The sequence below is a fragment of the Lathamus discolor genome, chromosome 5 (genome assembly GCF_037157495.1).
Source record: "Lathamus discolor isolate bLatDis1 chromosome 5, bLatDis1.hap1, whole genome shotgun sequence".
NCBI lineage: Eukaryota > Metazoa > Chordata > Aves > Psittaciformes > Psittacidae > Lathamus > Lathamus discolor.
Window position 1 is genome coordinate 114,848,767 of NC_088888.1, and position 18,442 is coordinate 114,867,208.

The 18,442-nt window shown below is 40.5% G+C and overlaps 1 protein-coding gene across 3 annotated transcripts in view; it reads left to right on the plus strand.

The window, feature by feature from the left end:
* AFTPH (aftiphilin) overlaps nt 1-18,442 on the plus strand; it is a 52,950-nt gene that overhangs the window by 15,349 nt on the left and 19,159 nt on the right. For all 3 annotated transcript variants that reach the window (XM_065682238.1, XM_065682236.1, XM_065682237.1), the window contains exons 3-6: nt 13,401-13,552; nt 14,086-14,212; nt 14,519-14,575; nt 16,830-16,952. In XM_065682238.1, the coding sequence (XP_065538310.1) occupies nt 13,401-13,552; nt 14,086-14,212; nt 14,519-14,575; nt 16,830-16,952 (459 nt within the window). The remainder of the gene's footprint in view (nt 1-13,400; nt 13,553-14,085; nt 14,213-14,518; nt 14,576-16,829; nt 16,953-18,442) is intronic.

An 18,442-nucleotide genomic window follows, 5' to 3' on the forward strand; every position in this document is an offset into this window, starting at 1 on the left:
TGAAAGGTTTGGATCTTCTCTGGCAATAAAAGGAAATGAAGCAAGTCCTTTTTTCCAGGACCTTGTGTAGGCTTGGTGACATTCCTGCCTCTTCCTGTTTCCTACCAGTGACGAGTGAAATGGCTTTTCAAAAGAAGGTTGTGCCAGCTGAAGCTTTGCAAGCATCAGCAAATGGAATGCGGTGGTTGAGGACTTAGCGCTGATTTCTTGTCACGTTAAAAGGTGTTAGGCTCAGCTCCTTGCAATTCCTGCTTGCAGGTTTGTGCAGTGAGTGACACACCGAATTGCAGTGGCTTCATGAGCCCAAGAAAGGCTCACGAGTGAACCTGCAGGTGGATTTCTGTGCCTATGCAAAACCTTACTCATCCTCACCTGAATGCGGGGGTCCATTTCTCAAGCTGAAAGCACAAATCTGTTGTTACCTATTCTGTTGGTCATTCACCCATAGTATTAGAGAGTACAAAGTTCAATTCATCTAAATTTTCCCTGTTGCCACTTGAAAGCCTGTCCAGAATCTGACAAAGAAATGGGATGGGGAGATGATTTCAGTCAGTCATCCATTTTTCTAGTTACTCATGCTATTAAGGGATAGTCTGAAGATTTCATACGCTTATAACTGTCCATAATTTTATGATGGAGTTTCAATAGAAAACACTTTTCAACGTAAATGTTTATAAAGGCAGAACCTCTGGAGGTTCTGTAATTTATTTCTTTTTCCACCTCCCTGAGTCTTCATTAAGAACAGATAAAAGCCAAGTTACGGTGGAAGTTCTTCCACGATCTGCCATGAAGTCTCACAGTACTTTGGTTAGGTTGCAAAGCATGTTTTAAGACTTAAATATTTTTTCATTCCTTTCCTTTATACTTCAGCCAGTTGTCATTGTTTGGCTACAAGGTGAGGTTCTGCCTCCCCTGCCAGTGAGGAAATGTAAGTCAGAGAACGTTTTACACAAATGAGCTCTAGAGGAAGTTGAGCTGGATGCATTTTCTCTGTTGCAATAGTTTCCTTTGCCTTGCAATCACAGTTGCTACATTTTTTTCCTGTTAACTCTTTAAACAATAGCTACACGTTTTCAAAGCATAATTTTTGTTCTGTAAGTGCTTTAAGTTTTGGAAGGATCTATTGAACCTTTTTTATATTTTAAATAATGTTTTGTTTTAATCTTAAATAGTAATCCTGGTTTTCTTCTGTTGAGCCACACAATTAGAAGCATTGAGATTAGCTGAGTCAACATAAACCAGCATATAGTCCCGGTACTTTGAGTGCAGAACCTTAGTAAAACTAAACTCAGATTTTGATTGGCTGCCTTACTTTATGAGAATGTCACTGAGGTCAAACCACAAAATACAGCTTTTTAAAGGATTTGCTGATGTTCTGTTTCCCATGGATTATTCTGGAGCTGTGTGATGCAAAAGCAGAAACCCTTGCATGCAAAATAAAGGTAGAGATTGGTAAGAGAACAGAGGTATTTTTACCCTAACCAGAGAAGGATAGGGAGCAGTATATCACTTGCATCAACGTAGTGCTGCCAGATCTAAAAACCACATGCTGTTGCAACTTAAAGGGAGCAGGCAGTGCAAGAGAGAAATACTGCATGTGTTAGACACTTGAGATAGATGTGAAAATTGAGACCTCAGCTTAGGCTGAAGGCGCACTGGGATCATTTACAAGATGTTGTATGTACTTGATCTGTGATGTTGAGGCTAAAAAAGTCACTGTATTGTGGTAGTGAAATAATTTTGAATGGTGTATGAACAGAGTGATCCTAATGTAATTCTTTAAGTTTTCTGCTTTTGTATACTTAGCCAACAGCATTACTCTTTAGTTTTTGCCCATCCAGAATACACCATGAAGGGAAAGTTACTTACCAGTAGCTCAAGGTACCTTGCCAATGGTCTCTGCATTTTTTCCTTTTTGGTTCCTTAGTTTGTGTCTTTTGGGTGAGAAGGTGGCAGCAAAGTTTTATGCTTTCTGAACATGGCCTTGATTGTAAGGCACATGCCTGGCAAACTGATTAGAAAGTTGTGGATTTGATACAATGTTTAAGTAGAAGTTAGACTTTGCTTGAATTCAACTAATTAATCCAGTTATTTTACAAAATATAGAATATAAAAGAAGAAAGTAAAGGGAAAAGGTCACAAAATGACCTTATATAGTGACTCATACTGGCAAAAAGATCATTATGTCTTTTCTATTTTGCCTTTGGTCTTAGACTCTCCAAATCTTGCATGCAACCTGCAATGTAGGATTAGTAACATGCTGAACTCTTCTATTCAGTACTGCTGCATGGAGGGGAGAAGAAAAGGGCATGGTATATGGTATTCAGTTGAAACTGCTGAAAGAATTTGTGATGCCTTAGAAAAGGTTCCAGTTTCAAAGGCTGATGGACAGATACACGGATTATTATTTGAGCCCATAGTAATACTACCGTATACCTTAGTCATTTAATGCCTGTCTTCAGCTGGAAAATGTGTAATAGTTGATTTCAGTATAGCTGCAGGTTTGTGTTAGCTATAGATGTGCCTTTGTGTTTGTTAAAACTGATGTAGGATGTAGCAGTGGGTGAACTGGCTGACTTAACAAGTACATGGGCTGTACCATAATCTTCTTTATGTGATCACATGGCACACTACTAAGTTCTGTTTAAAAGGAATGTAAGGCTTGTAGCACAGCTTTTTCCATGAAATAGTGTTGAATGTTAGTCAGCTGAGAGGGTTACTCTGCAGTATTGTGCATTAAGAATATATATAGGACTTAGGCAGCAAAGCACAAGAGCGGTTATTACCTATAGTGATCATGTGGGTGGGTAATACAGCTGTGCATAGCTGTGTTCAAGGCATGTAGACATATCTAGAGGAGATGAATTGTGGCTTGTTTGGAAGGCCAAAACTCTTACCTGATTTAGCTGAAAGTTAACAAATACTGGAAAGGGAGGAAGAGAAACCCAAACAGTCCTCCAAGTGGGTTTTAAGATCCTATACCTATTAGAGAGCCTGTGCTCACAGGCTCTAGTGCTTCAGTTTAATCAGTGTGGGTGATGCACAGTTACTAAGCCACAAGTATGCATCAAGACAAAGAAAACCCTGGATCACTGTCACTTAGAGAGTACTTTGTCTTGGATAATCAATGAAGTCATCCTCTTGGAAAAAAATAATTATGACCATAAAGACTTCAGCCTCTCAGTTCACTGAGGTAAATTAAGATAGTGTTGGCTAAATTAAGTTCAGATGGTTGGGTAAAAACTTGCAGTGTAAATATATCTGTCTGGAAAGGTTTGGGTGTAGGCCCATGGCATGATTCTTAAGTATGTGCAGCTGAGTAACAGTAAAAACCAGACCATTAAAAGTAGTCCATAATTGTTGTATTTCAGAACAGGCTGGCTGTGGGGATCTCACAAAAGAAAATAGTTTGGGAGGGGTTGGTTTAGTGTTTCTGTTTATATACTTCCTCTCAGAGCCTGGCTGAAAAGTTAGTACAACATGACCAGATGATAATGACATGAACAACTGAAATGGGAAGTTTTATGTAGTCAAGATAAACAACTGTTAAACTGCACTTTGCCCGTATGGAAGATCAGAGATTTGATACCTTCTTCACCTGAAGGAGAATGAATGTGTAAGCCTTCCAGCAAGAACGAGGGAGACAGCTTCACATTTCTACATTGAACTTCACTGTGGTTGATGACTCTCTTGTATTAAGCAGTAAAAAGACCAGAGAAGTCTTATTCTTCTTTCTCAAACTGCTGCATTTTCAGATTTGCTTTGCTGAGCTCAAAATCTTTATAGTTACTGTTTTAAAAAGTTTTGGGGATATTTAGGGCTATCATTGTCTTCTTTAATTCTTTAAATTATTGTAAAAAACCTTAGTCCTCATTTTGTGTTGGTGAGGGGTTCTGGCTCTTGTGGTGTCCTCTTCCTGGCTTGTAAATCTCAGTTTAGGAACAGTGTTTCCAATATAAATTATCTGCAGTAATAAAAATGAAATAATTCCATTTTTTACCTGTGAGAAATTCGTGGCACCATCTTAAATTTACCTGCTTTTCCCAGGAGGTGCAGAAAGACCATCACATTTGAATCACGAGAAGATAAACTAGTGTTCGTCGTAAGCTTAGCTTCTCTTTTTTTACTCAGTTTTTTTTCTGCCTGCAGCTCTCCTCTCATTGCTTTTGAGAAGGTGCTTTCTTTGCTAAGCAGAGTCTGCACAAGAGCTAAACAAGTAAGTTGTTGCTATGTGGAGGGGAAGCTGCTTCTTAGTTTAAACAGTCCATGAGCCTTTCCAAATTAAAAACTGCCCCCGTTTAGCTAGGAGCTTAGTGATTTGTGTATTTGTTTGCTCATGTGCACTTATAACCCACCCCTCCCACCCCCCCCAAAAATGTGCCTTCCATTACCTAAAGGGGGCCTACAAGAGAGGGACTTTTTACAAGGTCATGTAGTGACAGGACAAGGGGAAATGGCTTTAAACTGAAGGAAGGTAGATTTAGATTAGATACTAGGAAAAGAATTTTCCCTATGAGGTGAGGTCCTGGCAAGGGTGCCCAGAGAAGCTGTGGCTGCCCCATCCCTGGCAGTGTTTGAAGCCAGGTTGGATGGGGCTTGGAGCAACCTGCTGTAGTGGAAGGTGTTTGCCTCCATACCTGTTGCAAGCGAGGGTGAAGGGATATATAAGAAGACTCTGCAGGTTAATGCATGGCTACGTGACTGGTGCCAAAGGCAGGGGTTTGGGTTTTTCAGTCACGGGCTGCTGTATGGGACACCTGGTTTGCTGGTGACAGGCGGGATACACCAGTCCCAGAGAAAAAAAAGGGTTTTGGGGCAGGAGTTAGCAGGGCTTATTGACAGGGCTTTAAACTAGTTATGAAGGGGGGAGGGGATTTAACTGGGCATGTTGGGGACAAGCCCAAGAGGAACATGCTAGGGATTGAAGGATGGCGGGCTAAGGAGGACGATCAATCTCTTGTTTCACTTGTGGGAAAGGATAGCTTTTTAGACCCTGTCCCGCAGGGGAAAAAGGGTACTAGGACTGGCTCCCTGAAATGCCTGTACACCAATGCACACAGCATGGGGAATAAACAGGAGGAGTTAGAAGTCTGTGTGCGGGCTAAAGGTTATGATCTAGTGGCGATTACAGAGACATGGTGGGACAGTTCACATGACTGGAATGTGGTCATGGATGGCTATGTCCTTTTTAGGAAAGATAGGTCGGCGAAGCGAGGTGGTGGAGTTGCTCTTTACGTGAGAGAGCAACTAGAATGTATTGAGTTCTGTCTGGGGTCGGATGAGGAGCAAGTGGAATGTCTGTGGGTACGAATCAAGGGGCTGACTGGCACGGGTGATACAGTTGTGGGGGTCTATTACAGACTTCCTGATCAGGACGAAGGAGTTGATGAGGCTTTCTACAGGCAACTGGAAGTAGCCTCGCGACTACATGCCTTAGTCGTCGTGGGGGACTTTAACTACCCCGATATTTGCTGGAAGACTCACACAGCCAGTCATTCACAGTCTAGGAGGTTCCTCGAGTGCATTGATGATAATTTCTTAATGCAAATGGTGGACGTACCAACTAGGGGAGCAGCGCTGCTAGATTTAGTACTCGCCAACAAGGAGGGTTTGGTCGAAGTGGTGACGGTCAATGGCAGCCTTGGCTGCAGTGACCATGAGATGGTGGAGTTTAGGATCCTGTGTGGGAGGAATAGAATACCTAGCAAAGCCACAGTTCTGGATTTCCGAAGGGCCAACTTTGGCCTCTTCAGTCAACTGCTAAGGGAAGTCTCATGGGAAAGTGTACTAGGCGGTAAAGGGGCTCAAGATAGTTGGTTAGCATTCAAGGACCGCTTCTTCCAAGCTCAGGATCGGAGCGTCCCAATGAGTAGGAAGTCAAGTAAGGGATCTAGGAGACCGGCGTGGTTAAACAAGGAGCTGCTGGGCAAACTCAAGTGGAAAAGGAGAATCTATGGATTATGGAAGGAGGGGCTGGGAATATAGGACAGTTGTTAGAGGATGTAGGGAGGCAATTAGGACAGCTAAGGCCTCCTTGGAACTCAATCTTGCTAGTCGGGTTAAAGACAATAGAAAGGGCTTCTTCAAATACATAGCAAATAAAACTAAAACAAGAGGCAATATAGGCCCACTGCTGAACGAAGTGGGTACCCTGGAGACAGAGGATATAAAGAAGGCAGAGGTGCTGAATGCCTTCTTTGCCTCTGTCTTTACTCCTGCAGACTCTCCCCGAGGGCCCCGGATCTCTATAGCCCCAGAAGGAGTCAGGACAAAGGAGGAGTTTGCTTTGGTAGATGAGGATTGGGTTAGGGATCAGCTATGCAAACTGGACATCTGTAAATCGATGGGTCCGGATGGAATGCACCCACGGGTGCTGAGGGAGCTGGCGGAGGTCATTGCTAGGCCACTTTCCATCATCTTTGGTAAGTCGTGGGAAATGGGCGAGGTGCCTGAGGATTGGCGGATGGCAAAGGTCACACCAATCTATAAGAAGGGCAAGAAGGAGGACCCGGGTAATTATAGACCGGTCAGCCTTACCTCCATCCCTGGAAAGATGATGGAACAACTTATTCTTGACTCCATCACTAGGCATATCAAGGATGAGGGGGTCATTAAGAACAGCCAACATGGTTTTATGAGGGGGAAGTCATGTATGACCAACCTTATAGCCTTCTATGAGGAAGTGACTAGGTGGAGGGATGATGGTAGAGCGGTAGATGTAGTTTTTCTTGATTTCAGTAAGGCATTTGATACTGTCTCCCACAGCATCCTCATAGATAAGTTAAGGAAGTGTGGGCTTGATTATCAAGTAGTGAGGTGGATCGAGAACTGGTTGAAAGGAAGAAGGCAGAGAGTTGTGGTCAATGGCGCAGAATCTAGCTGGAGGTCTGTGACTAGTGGAGTTCCTCAGGGGTCGGTGCTGGGACCGGTGCTGTTTAATATTTTCATCAATGACCTGGATGAGGGAACTGAGTGCACCCTCAGCAAGTTTGCTGATGACACAAAACTGGGAGGAGTGGCTGACACACCAGAGGACTGTGCTGCCATTCAGCGAGACCTGGACAGGCTGGAGAGTTGGGCGGGGAGAAACTTGATGAAATTTAACAAGGGCAAGTGTAGAGTCTTGCGTCTGGGGAAGAACAACCCCATGTACCAGTACAGGTTGGGGGGTGACCTGCTGGAAAGTAGTGAAGGGGAAAGGGACCTGGGGGTCCTGGTGGATAGGAGGATGACCATGAGCCAGCAATGTGCTCTTGTGGCCAAGAAGGCAAATGGCATCTTAGGGTGCATTAGAAAGGGAGTGGTTAGTAGGTCAAGAGAGGTTCTCCTCCCCCTCTACTCAGCCTTGGTGAGGCCGCATCTGGAATATTGCGTCCAGTTCTGGGCCCCTCTGTTCAAGAAGGACAGGGAATTGCTTGAAGGAGTCCAGCGCAGAGCCACAAAGATGATTAAGGGAGTGGAACATCTCCCTTATGAGGAGAGGCTGAGGGAGCTGGGTCTCTTTAGCTTGCAAAAGAGGAGACTGAGGGGTGACCTCATCAATGTTTACAAATATGTGAAGGGTAGGTGTCAGGATGATGGAGCTAGGCTTTTTTCAGTGATATCCAGTGATAGGACAAGGGGCAATGGGTGTAAACTGGAACATAGGAAGTTCCATGTTAACATCAGGAAGAACTTCTTTACTGTAAGAGTGACAGGGCACTGGAACAGGTTGCCCAGGGGGGTTGTGGAGTCTCCTACACTGGAGATATTCAAGGCCCGCCTGGACAAGTTCCTGTGTGATGTACTGTAGGTTACCCTGCTCTTGCAGGGGGGTTGGACTAGATGATCTTTTTAGGTCCCTTCCAACCCTTGGGATTCTGTGATTCTGTGATTCTGTGTCGCTGCCCATGGCAGTGTGTTGTAACTAGATGAGCCGTTAAGGTTCCTTCCAACCCAGACCATTCATTGTTAATGGTTCTTTCCAACCAAGACCATTCTTTGTTAATAGTTCCTTCCAGCCCAAGCCATGACTTTGTTAACTGTTCAGCTTTGTTTAATGATTGAGTCCAAAAGATGCTGAGACCCACTGAAGTTGATTGGTATGTTCCCCATGGTGAGTTGCATCCATTGAAATCCTTTTTTCAAGCTCCCCTGTGTTAACTCTGGCCATGTAGTTTAGCTCTTAAAAAAAATCCAAAAACCGAAACAAAAAAAAACCCAAACCAAAAAACCACAAACCAACCAACAACAAAGAAAGGAAATTGGGGAAAAAAAAATCCCTTCCCAGCACACACACACATATGGTGAAGGTAAAGTTGTATATGGTGACTTAGTCCCTCAAAGTCAAATGTTCTCCTGCAAAATATGGATAGGTTGTTAGAAACCCCAGCAAAGGGAGTTTCTCATTTAACCTCAGCTTTATTTTGTTAAAATGGTCATAAATACCTCTGTTAGGCACTCTCCAGAGCAGTGGGTTCCTGATTTAAAACAAATACATAAAATCTCTCTGGTTAATCAGTTTCTTTTCTTGGCTTCTGGCCCCTGAGCTTTGTTCTGCTGGTTTTTGAGAGGCTTCACTCGGCTTCTGAATCCTAGCTAGGAGCTGATCATGTCCATATGGACTTTATTCCTTTCCGAAATTATACATTTAGCATCTTGGATCCTTCATATGCTCATTTCTGTCTCCTTTCTTATGTTTTTCTATCAGATAAAACTTGAATATCTAAATACACTCATTTAACTATTACACTGGCTTTATTTATTCTTAGATCTTCCAGTTTTGTGTTTGATAGATGCAACCAAGCCTAGAGCTTGAGTTTGCTTCCTCTGTAGCCTCTTTTCCTGGCAGCAGGAAAAAGGAGGGCTGAAGATGTGCTCTGCTTTCAACTCTTCCCCTTCTTAAAGCACCTCTGAATGCTGCCAGAGCAGAGATGCTGTGGGTTGTAACCAAGAGTCGGGAAAATGAGGGATTTTGTAAATAAGTGGGGCTGTGCCCTCCAGTGGAAAGTGGGGTAGAAGGAGGGATAAGTGCTACTCCACTGTTCAGGTTCCAGCGTGAGGAGAAGCTCTTGTGTCTGCTCCACAGCTCGTAATTGGGACCATGGAAAGAAGCAAGAAGACTCTTGGAGTTTCCCTCAGACAACCCCTGTACATGGAGTTCCCCAGAACTTCACCAAGAGAAACATTACAGCAGTCATATGGTGAAAACTGCAATTCCTGTCAACTCTTTCTATAGCGTGGCCCAAATATGTTGTCTTTATTATCTTTTCTTTTCATAGCTCTGAAGAAAGGCAGCAACCTGCCAATGTTGAGGTGACCTGGAGTCAGCTGAGGAGGATTTTAGTGTGCTGGTGGCCTGCTTAGATTTGCTGTGTTGAAGGAGTTCATTGGTTCTATAGTCTTGTGGTGAAAAATAAGAGAAAAACAAATTCTGCAAACCAAGTACTTTGGCCTTTCAGCTCTGTGGGCTGGATCTTGCCCCCTTTTTAACTGCCAAGGAGATAAATTCTAATCCTGTGGTTGTCATTCTCACTTAGAAGTCTGCTAGGTCTGTGATATTTTGATTGTTTCAGGTGGTGATTGCCACATAACTTAAGTGTTTACCAAAAACTTCTATGTAGTCACAGAAACTGTGGGACTTTGAGCTTGTGACTGTTTAGAGAATCACAGTTAATTTTTAGAATGGCAGCTGTAGCCTTCATTCACGTCTTCAGTAAGTGCCTTTAAGAATTAGTCTTCTCAAATGGCAGTGGAAAGCACTTGGGTATCAAATGCTTTCCGTGACATGAAAAGTGGAGAGAGGTTCTTTTCTGCCTTTTTTCCATCCTGAAAGAGATGACACTACTGTGTATGACAGAAATAATACTTTTTTTAGTCTATTTTATACATGCAGTAGATTGAGGTTTGTAGAAGATGGGCATTTACACTAATTTCAAAATCTTGGTAATGCCCTTTATACCTGGGAGTTGTGACCACAGGCTTTCATTACCAATTAGAAGAAGTTCAGCTCTTTCCGCTAAGGACGCTGCCACTGCCTGGGGAATGTGTGTTTATATGCTCTTCCCTGTGTCCATTTGCACACATAGAATTAATTACTCTGGTTTGCTATGGAAACCGTTCTTCTCCATCGTATATAAATAAGGGCTAAGCATTTCTGGAAATGTAGAAAAGATGAAAGGAAGTGTAAAGAAGCTATAATTAAACTGTTCCTGAAATTTTGGCACAATTCTTAAGCTCAACTTTGAAACTGGGGAGCTGACTGAGATGCTGCTTGATTCTTAGAAGCTTTCTGTTAATTCTTTCATTACCTAAGCGAGCATATTCTTAGTCACTAGTATGTTATGAAATGTTGATCCTTTTCAAGAAACATGATACCTTGCTGTTTTCATGATCCAGTGCCTTTTATCTGCCTCTCCCTTTTTGCTGGGGATATGTATTCCTGCTGTATTACACAAATGAAGTATGCATCCCCTGTTTATGTGATAGGGGCAAGCGATATATTGTAGGCAATATTCAGGTTTAAAACTTAGGTAGAGTGTGCTTTGGTGTGCTGAAACGTTAGGTTAGAATCTAGAATACTATTTAATTTTACCTCCTAGAAATGTAAATTGGTGACTTAGTTCTGATGAACAAATGCAAAACAGCCTACAAGTGATGTGGCAAGTATTGTACCTTACTGTATGGCTGAAATGATTGGGTGTTAAGAGATGATTAAAAGGAAAATTAATTACATACTGTAGAACATCACTCATTTTGGGCAAAATATGCCACTAAGGTAATGAAGAGGAAATGGAGGGAAAAAAGTAAGTCAGGTGTGCTGTGTAATTTACATCCTTTACTAGTATAACAACTATGGCATTTTGACATTATGTTTTGCAAATAACTGAGCCTGGTGGCTCCTGTCAGGAATTTCTTCCACAGGTAGCAAAACTGAAGAGCTGATGTTGTAAGCAAGTTCATTTTCCCACTTTTTGCAGTTAGCAGCCAAACAGCATAGACTGAACAGACTTGGTTCCTAGTTCCTGGCTCATCATCCTGATTCCAATACGCAGTCAAGATATTCTGGTAACATGGCGTTTGCCTCTGATATGTTTCATATATTTGCTGATGTACATGGTCAGTGGTTTGCTTAATTGAGATCAGGCAAATTTTCAGATAAAATTCTAATGAGAAATGTTGTTAAGTTTTAATTGTGAACTGTAAAGGTTTATCCCAGCTGTATTGCTTGGTCTGATTAAAATACATAGCTTCCACCTACCAGCCTTGCTTCTCTGAAATTGACATCATTTCAGCTGTAACAAAAACCCTCTGCTGAGGTTTGTGTTTGTAAATCAGCATCGCTGCTGGAATATGCTGCATCTCCACAGGAGGGCTCTGCTGCCATAGCTATACTAGCACACATTGTGCGGTGCCTCTGGGATTTTTTGCCTACTCAGTTTCTTTTCCATTTCTCCGGTAGAAAAGCAGGTGTTGGAGCTGCTGGGCAGTGCCCTGTGTGCAGTGCAGCAGAGCAGTGGAAAGGTGGCTGTTGAGGAATTCCAAATTGGAAAGATAGAAGTGTTGGTTTTGTGCCAGGCTTGTGTTTCTTCCTGTAGCAAGAAGAGAGATTAAGGTGTTTCTGGTAAAAAAAACACATACATTAAAGAAAGGCTTGAGTTTCATTTTTACGACCGTACCTTGCAATTAGTACTTTTTAATAAATGTGAAGGGTTTGACATTTACCTGTGTTAATGGGTTGAGCTGGAGGGGGAAAAATGCATTCCATGTCAGTGCTACATCTGATGTCTGAGACAGTTCGTAGAGCTATAATAAAGTCGAAATTCTGTGTCCATATAGAAATACAGAAGAGCTAAAGAAGAAGTAAGCATACTATACTTGAAAAAAAAAAGGGGGGGTTTGGGGGGAGGATTTTTTTGTTTGGTTTCTGATGGCAGGAGGTTGTTTTGTTTTGAATATTAAATCTTATCTACCAAGGCCCAGTACAGGCTGTGGAATTAAAATGCCTGGAAACCATTGGTATAGATATGTGCTGTTTATATTGCTGAGGCCCTATCCTACCCAACAGCAGAGATGGTGACACTGGTGGAAAGAAAAGCAGGAGACAATGCATTATGAAACATAAGAACTCTGCCTTCTTAAGATGCTTAAGTTACCTTTCTCTCAAAGGATGCTGAAGTAATGGCAACGTCAAAACATGGTTACAACTACTTTGACAAGCAGGAAATCCTGCCTCTGTCAAAACTGTGGAGTATAGATCAGTAGCTCTCCTGTAGCCTTCCCACAAAGCTTCTGAGTGTATTTACAAACTCTTGTTATGAGTTAATAACACAGGGCACCAGAAAGGTCAGAGGAAAGTAACATTGATAAAGTTGTGGTTATACAAACCGTGCTGCTGTCTAGCTGTCTTCTTATGCAGCTAAAATAACAGTTATAGTGGTGTTCTTGTTTTTTTGAGTTACTTGGCTAAGACAGAAACACTCCCAAGGTTGTCTTCTAACCCCTGAAGGATCACAGCATTTAGCATTAACTGTCTGAATCATGAATTGGAGGAAAGGGAGATTGCATTGAGGAAAGTAATTCTTCTTATTAAATAAGCCATCTGTAATGTATAAAACCAGACAAATACGTTTTGGGGCAAGAAATTAAGGAACTGGGGCGGGGGTGGAATTTCTTCAGGTTTTAGTCTGGAGAGGTACAAAACAAGTCTTACAAATACTTTTTGACAAGCGATGTTTAAATGCCTTAGTCTTGGCTTCTACATTATACCTGACCATCACATGAACTATACCAAATGAAGCTGGAGATTACAGTTTTCCTATATCTCAGTCATTGATAGTAACAGGTTTTTAGGACTACAAATAGCTTTTCCTTATTGTTCTCAGAGCTGCTATCACACCATGAACAAAATGTTCCATGTCAGGCCGTTTCATGAGACCTCTAACTGCATATACCTTATAAAAAGTGAATCTGTCTTCTGAAACAATGTTATATCTCAAGTTTGGATTGAACTGTATCATCATTGAGTGGAAATTATATTGACAAATACGAAGCTTGCCAAAAAGCTGTTTGATAAAACCCTTAGCAGGTATAGGTTTGGAGCCTAACATATCTGAAGTAAATGTAGCAAATACTTGTTGCACTTATTTTCTGCTAAATCATAGCAAAGACTCTTAACTCCGGTAAGAACTGTTCCAGACTTTCTGTAAGAACCTGCTTTGCAGAGGGCAAGATCGTTACTGTTTCTCAGTAGCTAGCAGCTTGTATTTGGTGCTTATAAAGTCTTGTGATCCTCTGAAAGTTAAATATTTGATGGTAAGTGAAACTTTGTATCAGCTATATATTGTTTTCCATCTTACTGTTATAATTTTGGAGTCTTTTAAAGCAGTTAACTTGACATAAATATTTTCTCTTTACTACAGACAACATTACTAAGTCGTCTGGAACGAATATTTGAAGTCTGTTTTCCTTCCGTGCCTGTCCTTGAAATTGAAGAAGAAATCAGTTCCTTAAATCATTTGTTGGAAGCAGGTGAAAAGCAGATGACAACTGATGAGACCTTAGCAAATACTGGGTAAGAAACTACAATGCAGCACACTTAAAATGGAAGTAGAAATATGTCTTTAGGAGCTTAAAACATGTATCAGTAATTCAACATAAGTTGTTTGTTTCAAGCAATTTGAAACACTATCGAGTAAAAATCAGTTATCTAGCAGAATGCTTGTTTTGAGTGACTACATATGCCAGTAATATTTCACTTAGCATATCAACTTAGTCAGCAGCATATCATCTTTTAAGTGATGTCTCTGAGTGAATCAGAATATGTCGTATTAGTCACATTTGATATAAATCACTGTATTTATTCATGTGATGATGAAGTCTCCGTAGGCCTTGTCCTGTCTGCTCTGGACATCATTCTCCAATCAGAAGTCTCATCTAAAATTGTTCTGAGAACACTGTGCAGTTTTAGTTCCCCTAGGTATTGTGCTTGGGTGTAAGTTTAATTGGAACGTATAATAAATCACTTGCATTAAAAACTAGAACAAGTATTCAAGGCTGTGAAGCTGGTATTCCTGTTGATAACTTGCTTTATGATGGGTTGTATAGGGAACTGATGGATGTGTGGACAGAGCTGCAGGATATCCATGAGGCATATGGACTGAGATACCAGTGGGGTGGCTCCCACAGCAACAAAAAGCTTTTGTGCTCCTTGGGAATCGACACAAGAAATATTGTGAGTCTGTCTGTAAAACTTGTTTGCTATATAATGGAGCTGCTTTAAATGTAGAGTCAGGTGGAAGTCTTTGTATGAATGCTTGTCTCTTAATTGCATAGCTGCACTGAACACTGCTTTTCGTGACAGACCATCTGACTTTTTATAACCCCTTTTAATATTAAAAGTTGCATTTTTAACCATCGTGTTATATTTAACATAGTATTTGTTCTCGTATACTAACCTTATACAAGTTATATAACATTGAAAAAATGTTATCGTCACTGACACAGGAAGCTCTTAGTAAATTTTTTGTTGTTTTATCAGCTCTTTACAGGCAACAAGAAACAGCCTGTTATAGTACCCATGTACGCAGCAGGACTGGTAAGCTTTTTTAGTGTTGTTTTTTGCTATAGTTCCAACAATGTTCTGTAATGAAATATATTAAATTATATTAGGCACCAAGTATGCTGAAAGATATTTTTTAAGTACTATTGTAGGTTAGGCATTAGTAGAAATGCTAGAAAAGACTCATCAGGTACACAATTTTTATTATGTGTGCAAGCAGATACTTTATAAATAGAAGTATTGGGTTACTTATTTCAGGAAGCAAACTGTTGAATAAAGTGGGCTAGCTAGTCTAAGCTCAAGTTTAAGGTGCTTTCTAAAAAGAAAGCTGAGTGTAGTAATCTGTTAATGTGTATGCAGCAGTAAAAAGTTCTTGAATTTTAACAATTAAATATAAGGTGTAGATGTAAAAATATTGACTAGAGCTTGACACAGGAAACTAGATCATTACATAGTTGTCAAAAATGACAAAGGAACATCAAAATTAATCAAAACTTCAGTTCACATCAGCACTTGTTGGAAGCTGTGGTGCTAAAGACCAGATGCTTCAAAGGAAGGCAAAGTATTGCTCAATAGTTAAGATACCCTATCAAATGTGTGTTGGAAGTTTTCTCAGTGCTCTCAAGCATTTCTCTTTGTGCAGCTGTTTGTCTCACAGGCTGCTTGTTAATTACTTGATTGCATCTCAGTATCCCTAGGTAAAGAATGATGCACAGTAATGCTTTGCAGTGGTACTGTCATATTCATAAAGGACCCACATATATCTAAAAGGCTATTTATGCATACAAAAAGCACTGTATAGCCACTAATGTTGTGTTGCCCCAAGTGCTAGATAAAAACAGGAAGCATAATTTAGATCTCTGTAGATTAAATGAAACTCAAGTGACCCAGTGCAGTAAGATCAACTGTTTTCACTTATGCCAATATTCTGAAATTCCCATGTTTCACACTCTGTGCAGTGACTGTAAAAACACTTAGAAGATAAGATTTGCCATTTTTTTGCTAGTCTGAGCAGAATAAATAATGTTCTTTTTTCAGAAAACTTGTGTGTTTTTATATATATGTACATACAAACGCACTTCTGTATTGTCATTCACAAACTGAATATAAAAGGGTTACAGTCTTTTTTGGTATACATTAAGCCAATGTAATCTATAGCTTGATTTTGTAGTATGACTTCTACAGTCATTTTGTAGAGCTGTTTTCTGGTGCATCAAGGTCAGCTCATGCACTTCTCTGGATGTAAGCGTGGTATTCTGATACAGAAAGATAAAACATCTCGTAGTAATTTCTGTTTTCTTCCTGTAACACGTTTGTGAGCAAGACTATGTGCACAACACATGCAGGGTTTTTTTGCAATTAATTGGTGTTGCTGGTTAATTGCCTTCAAATTATTTTATATACTTGAGCACACAATAAGCTGGATAGAGATGGTAAAGTGGCTTGCAGCTTCCTATTGCCACCCTGCTTCAGGTGCTTCTCCACTGTCCAAAAGAATTGATTTAACTGGTGGTTAAATCCTAAGCTCCCTTAACATGGTGTAGAAACACCTTGGTGGCTGGCTTCCTAAAATGATTTTAAATATGCAGGTTGCAAATCCAGGAATTTTATTTGGGGGGTTCTTTTCTTATACTTCATTGCACCAAGACATGCAAACCACCTTGACACAAACTTCAGTCTTTCTCACTCTCAATTTTATTAAGGACCACCAGAGGTTTCAGACATTTTCATAGTGCTGTCTATCCTTGGACCACTTGTTTTAAATTAAAAGTGTTGTTTATTTTCTTAAAGCTTTTTAATGCATTTATATCCATGTCAGTAATTACTGTTCTTGGTATCATTCTGCAAGCTGATAATTTGACTTGTTTCTTCTGAATTACTTAATTTTTGAAATGGAATGAATGCACTTGTACCTTTGTGATGGGCCATTTGATGTTTCTAGAATAGTCTGTACACAACAGGGAGAGGACATCACCTTGTCAAGTAACTGTTCCCTCCAGCTTAAATTACATTATTGAAAGCTGAAAGCAAGCTCCCGTGAAGCACTTAGGTTTCTATTACTGGCTCTAACATGTTTCTTATGCCTAAAGAACCAGGATGATTCTCTTCCCTGTCCCATCTCCTTCCATCCCCCTGACTGAAAGTGTCCAAGATATTGGTTACCCCCAAGCCCCTAGTTGAGGGTAGTACTGCCTAGTGGTGTGTTTCCTATTTTATTTGCATCTGCAGTTCTTGGAATATATGTATGTATGTGTTTTATTATTTTTTTTTTATTTATTTTTCTATTTAGGGTATGTTAGAGCCTACCAAGGAACCTTTAAAACCAATATCTGCAGCAGAAAAAATAGCTTCAATAGGACAGACACCTCCTGTATCACCAGAGATGAACACCTGTACATCTGATCAGTTCCAGGTAAAACATAGAGAAGGGGGAGGAGAGTAAAAGAAAGAATGAGGGAAACAATGGGATGCTTTGCCTCTTCCTTCATATTTAAAATATCTAAATGGTGTGTGCAAAAACACCTGTATTTAAAGGGCAGGTGTTCCTTGTGTTAGGTTGAAGTCTTGCTCTTGGATCTGCTTTTCGTGTGTGCCTGGAAGGGAGTGCCTATGATAAGACTGTAGCAGTTGGTGGCCAGCGTTTTAGAGTCCTGATGATACCCCTGTTAGGCAGCAGTTTGCTTTAAAAGGCAGTGGACAGTTACTTCCGCAAATTTTAGATTTAACTTTGGATTTGTCCTCTTTTTGGCTAAGGCTCTTCATCTTTCCGTTTTCTGAAGCAAAGGCCTTGTAGGATGTCTTATAGGACATCATTCTGCCTGTTGGTTAGCACTTGTTTCTTCTGAATTACCATATCTACATGTGTACTGTTCATGTTCTTGTCCTTTTTTTCCTTTCCTGTCTTTTTCAGAGTAATATGAAAAACAGCCCAGCTGCCTGGAAACAGATTCTGGGTACAGTCATTACTAGAATAAGTGCCTGACTGTACAAGTTTTATTGGCCCATTATGCCAGGTTTTATTGAATGATTATCTGTTGAACAGAAAGATGCTTTGTTGCTTCTCTGTCTTTTAAGTCTGGTAAAAAATGAGTTCAGATCTGTTTAGGAATGAGCTTTTGAATTTCATGAATTCTTTTTTTGCAGTTTTGATATTATGACATTAGAAAACCACTTAAATGCCATGCATGTTGCAGTGTGTGTGGTTGTCAACAAGCCAGTGAGATGTGCAGAGACATTCATTTTCAGTATCACTGCAGTGGTACTCAGCACATATTCAGAGGGTCAGCTTACTGCAGGTCTTGTACCCAGCATCTTTGGTTACCTGCTATGCATGTCGTTTAATGGCATTCCAGAATGAATTATCTTTGTGCTACAGCTAAACTTTACACTAGGTTTTTCTGAGTATAGCGATTTCCTTGCATTCCTTGCTCTACCATAGTGCAGAGCTCTGTGACATGCTTATACCAGAGGAGTATTTTTTCACTGTAGAATAGCAGTATGTCAGTGGTCTCAGAACTGAATTGTTTTATATAGCAATTATACAGGTTTGGTGAAGCTCCTGTGCTGCTTCTCATAAATATTATAGTAGAACTGAGCAGCTGGACTGGGCATTAGAAAATGTAATAATAATGGATATTGCAACCAATCTGAGCTGAAGAAGTCACTAGTGTTATTTCTGTTTATGAAAAAAGTAGGAAAATTTCACTGGCTTTCTGCAACATTCAAAGTTCCATTTTTTTACAGAGTTAAGTTTTTTTACAAATTAAACCATGCGCTAAACATAGTGTAGAGAACTGCAAGAGCTTGAAGTAGCAGCATCTGACATGTGCCATTTTCTCAGTTGCTTGGCAGTTGTAGTGCTGAGTGCCAAAAATAAAGAACCTCTACTTAACAGAGGTCTTT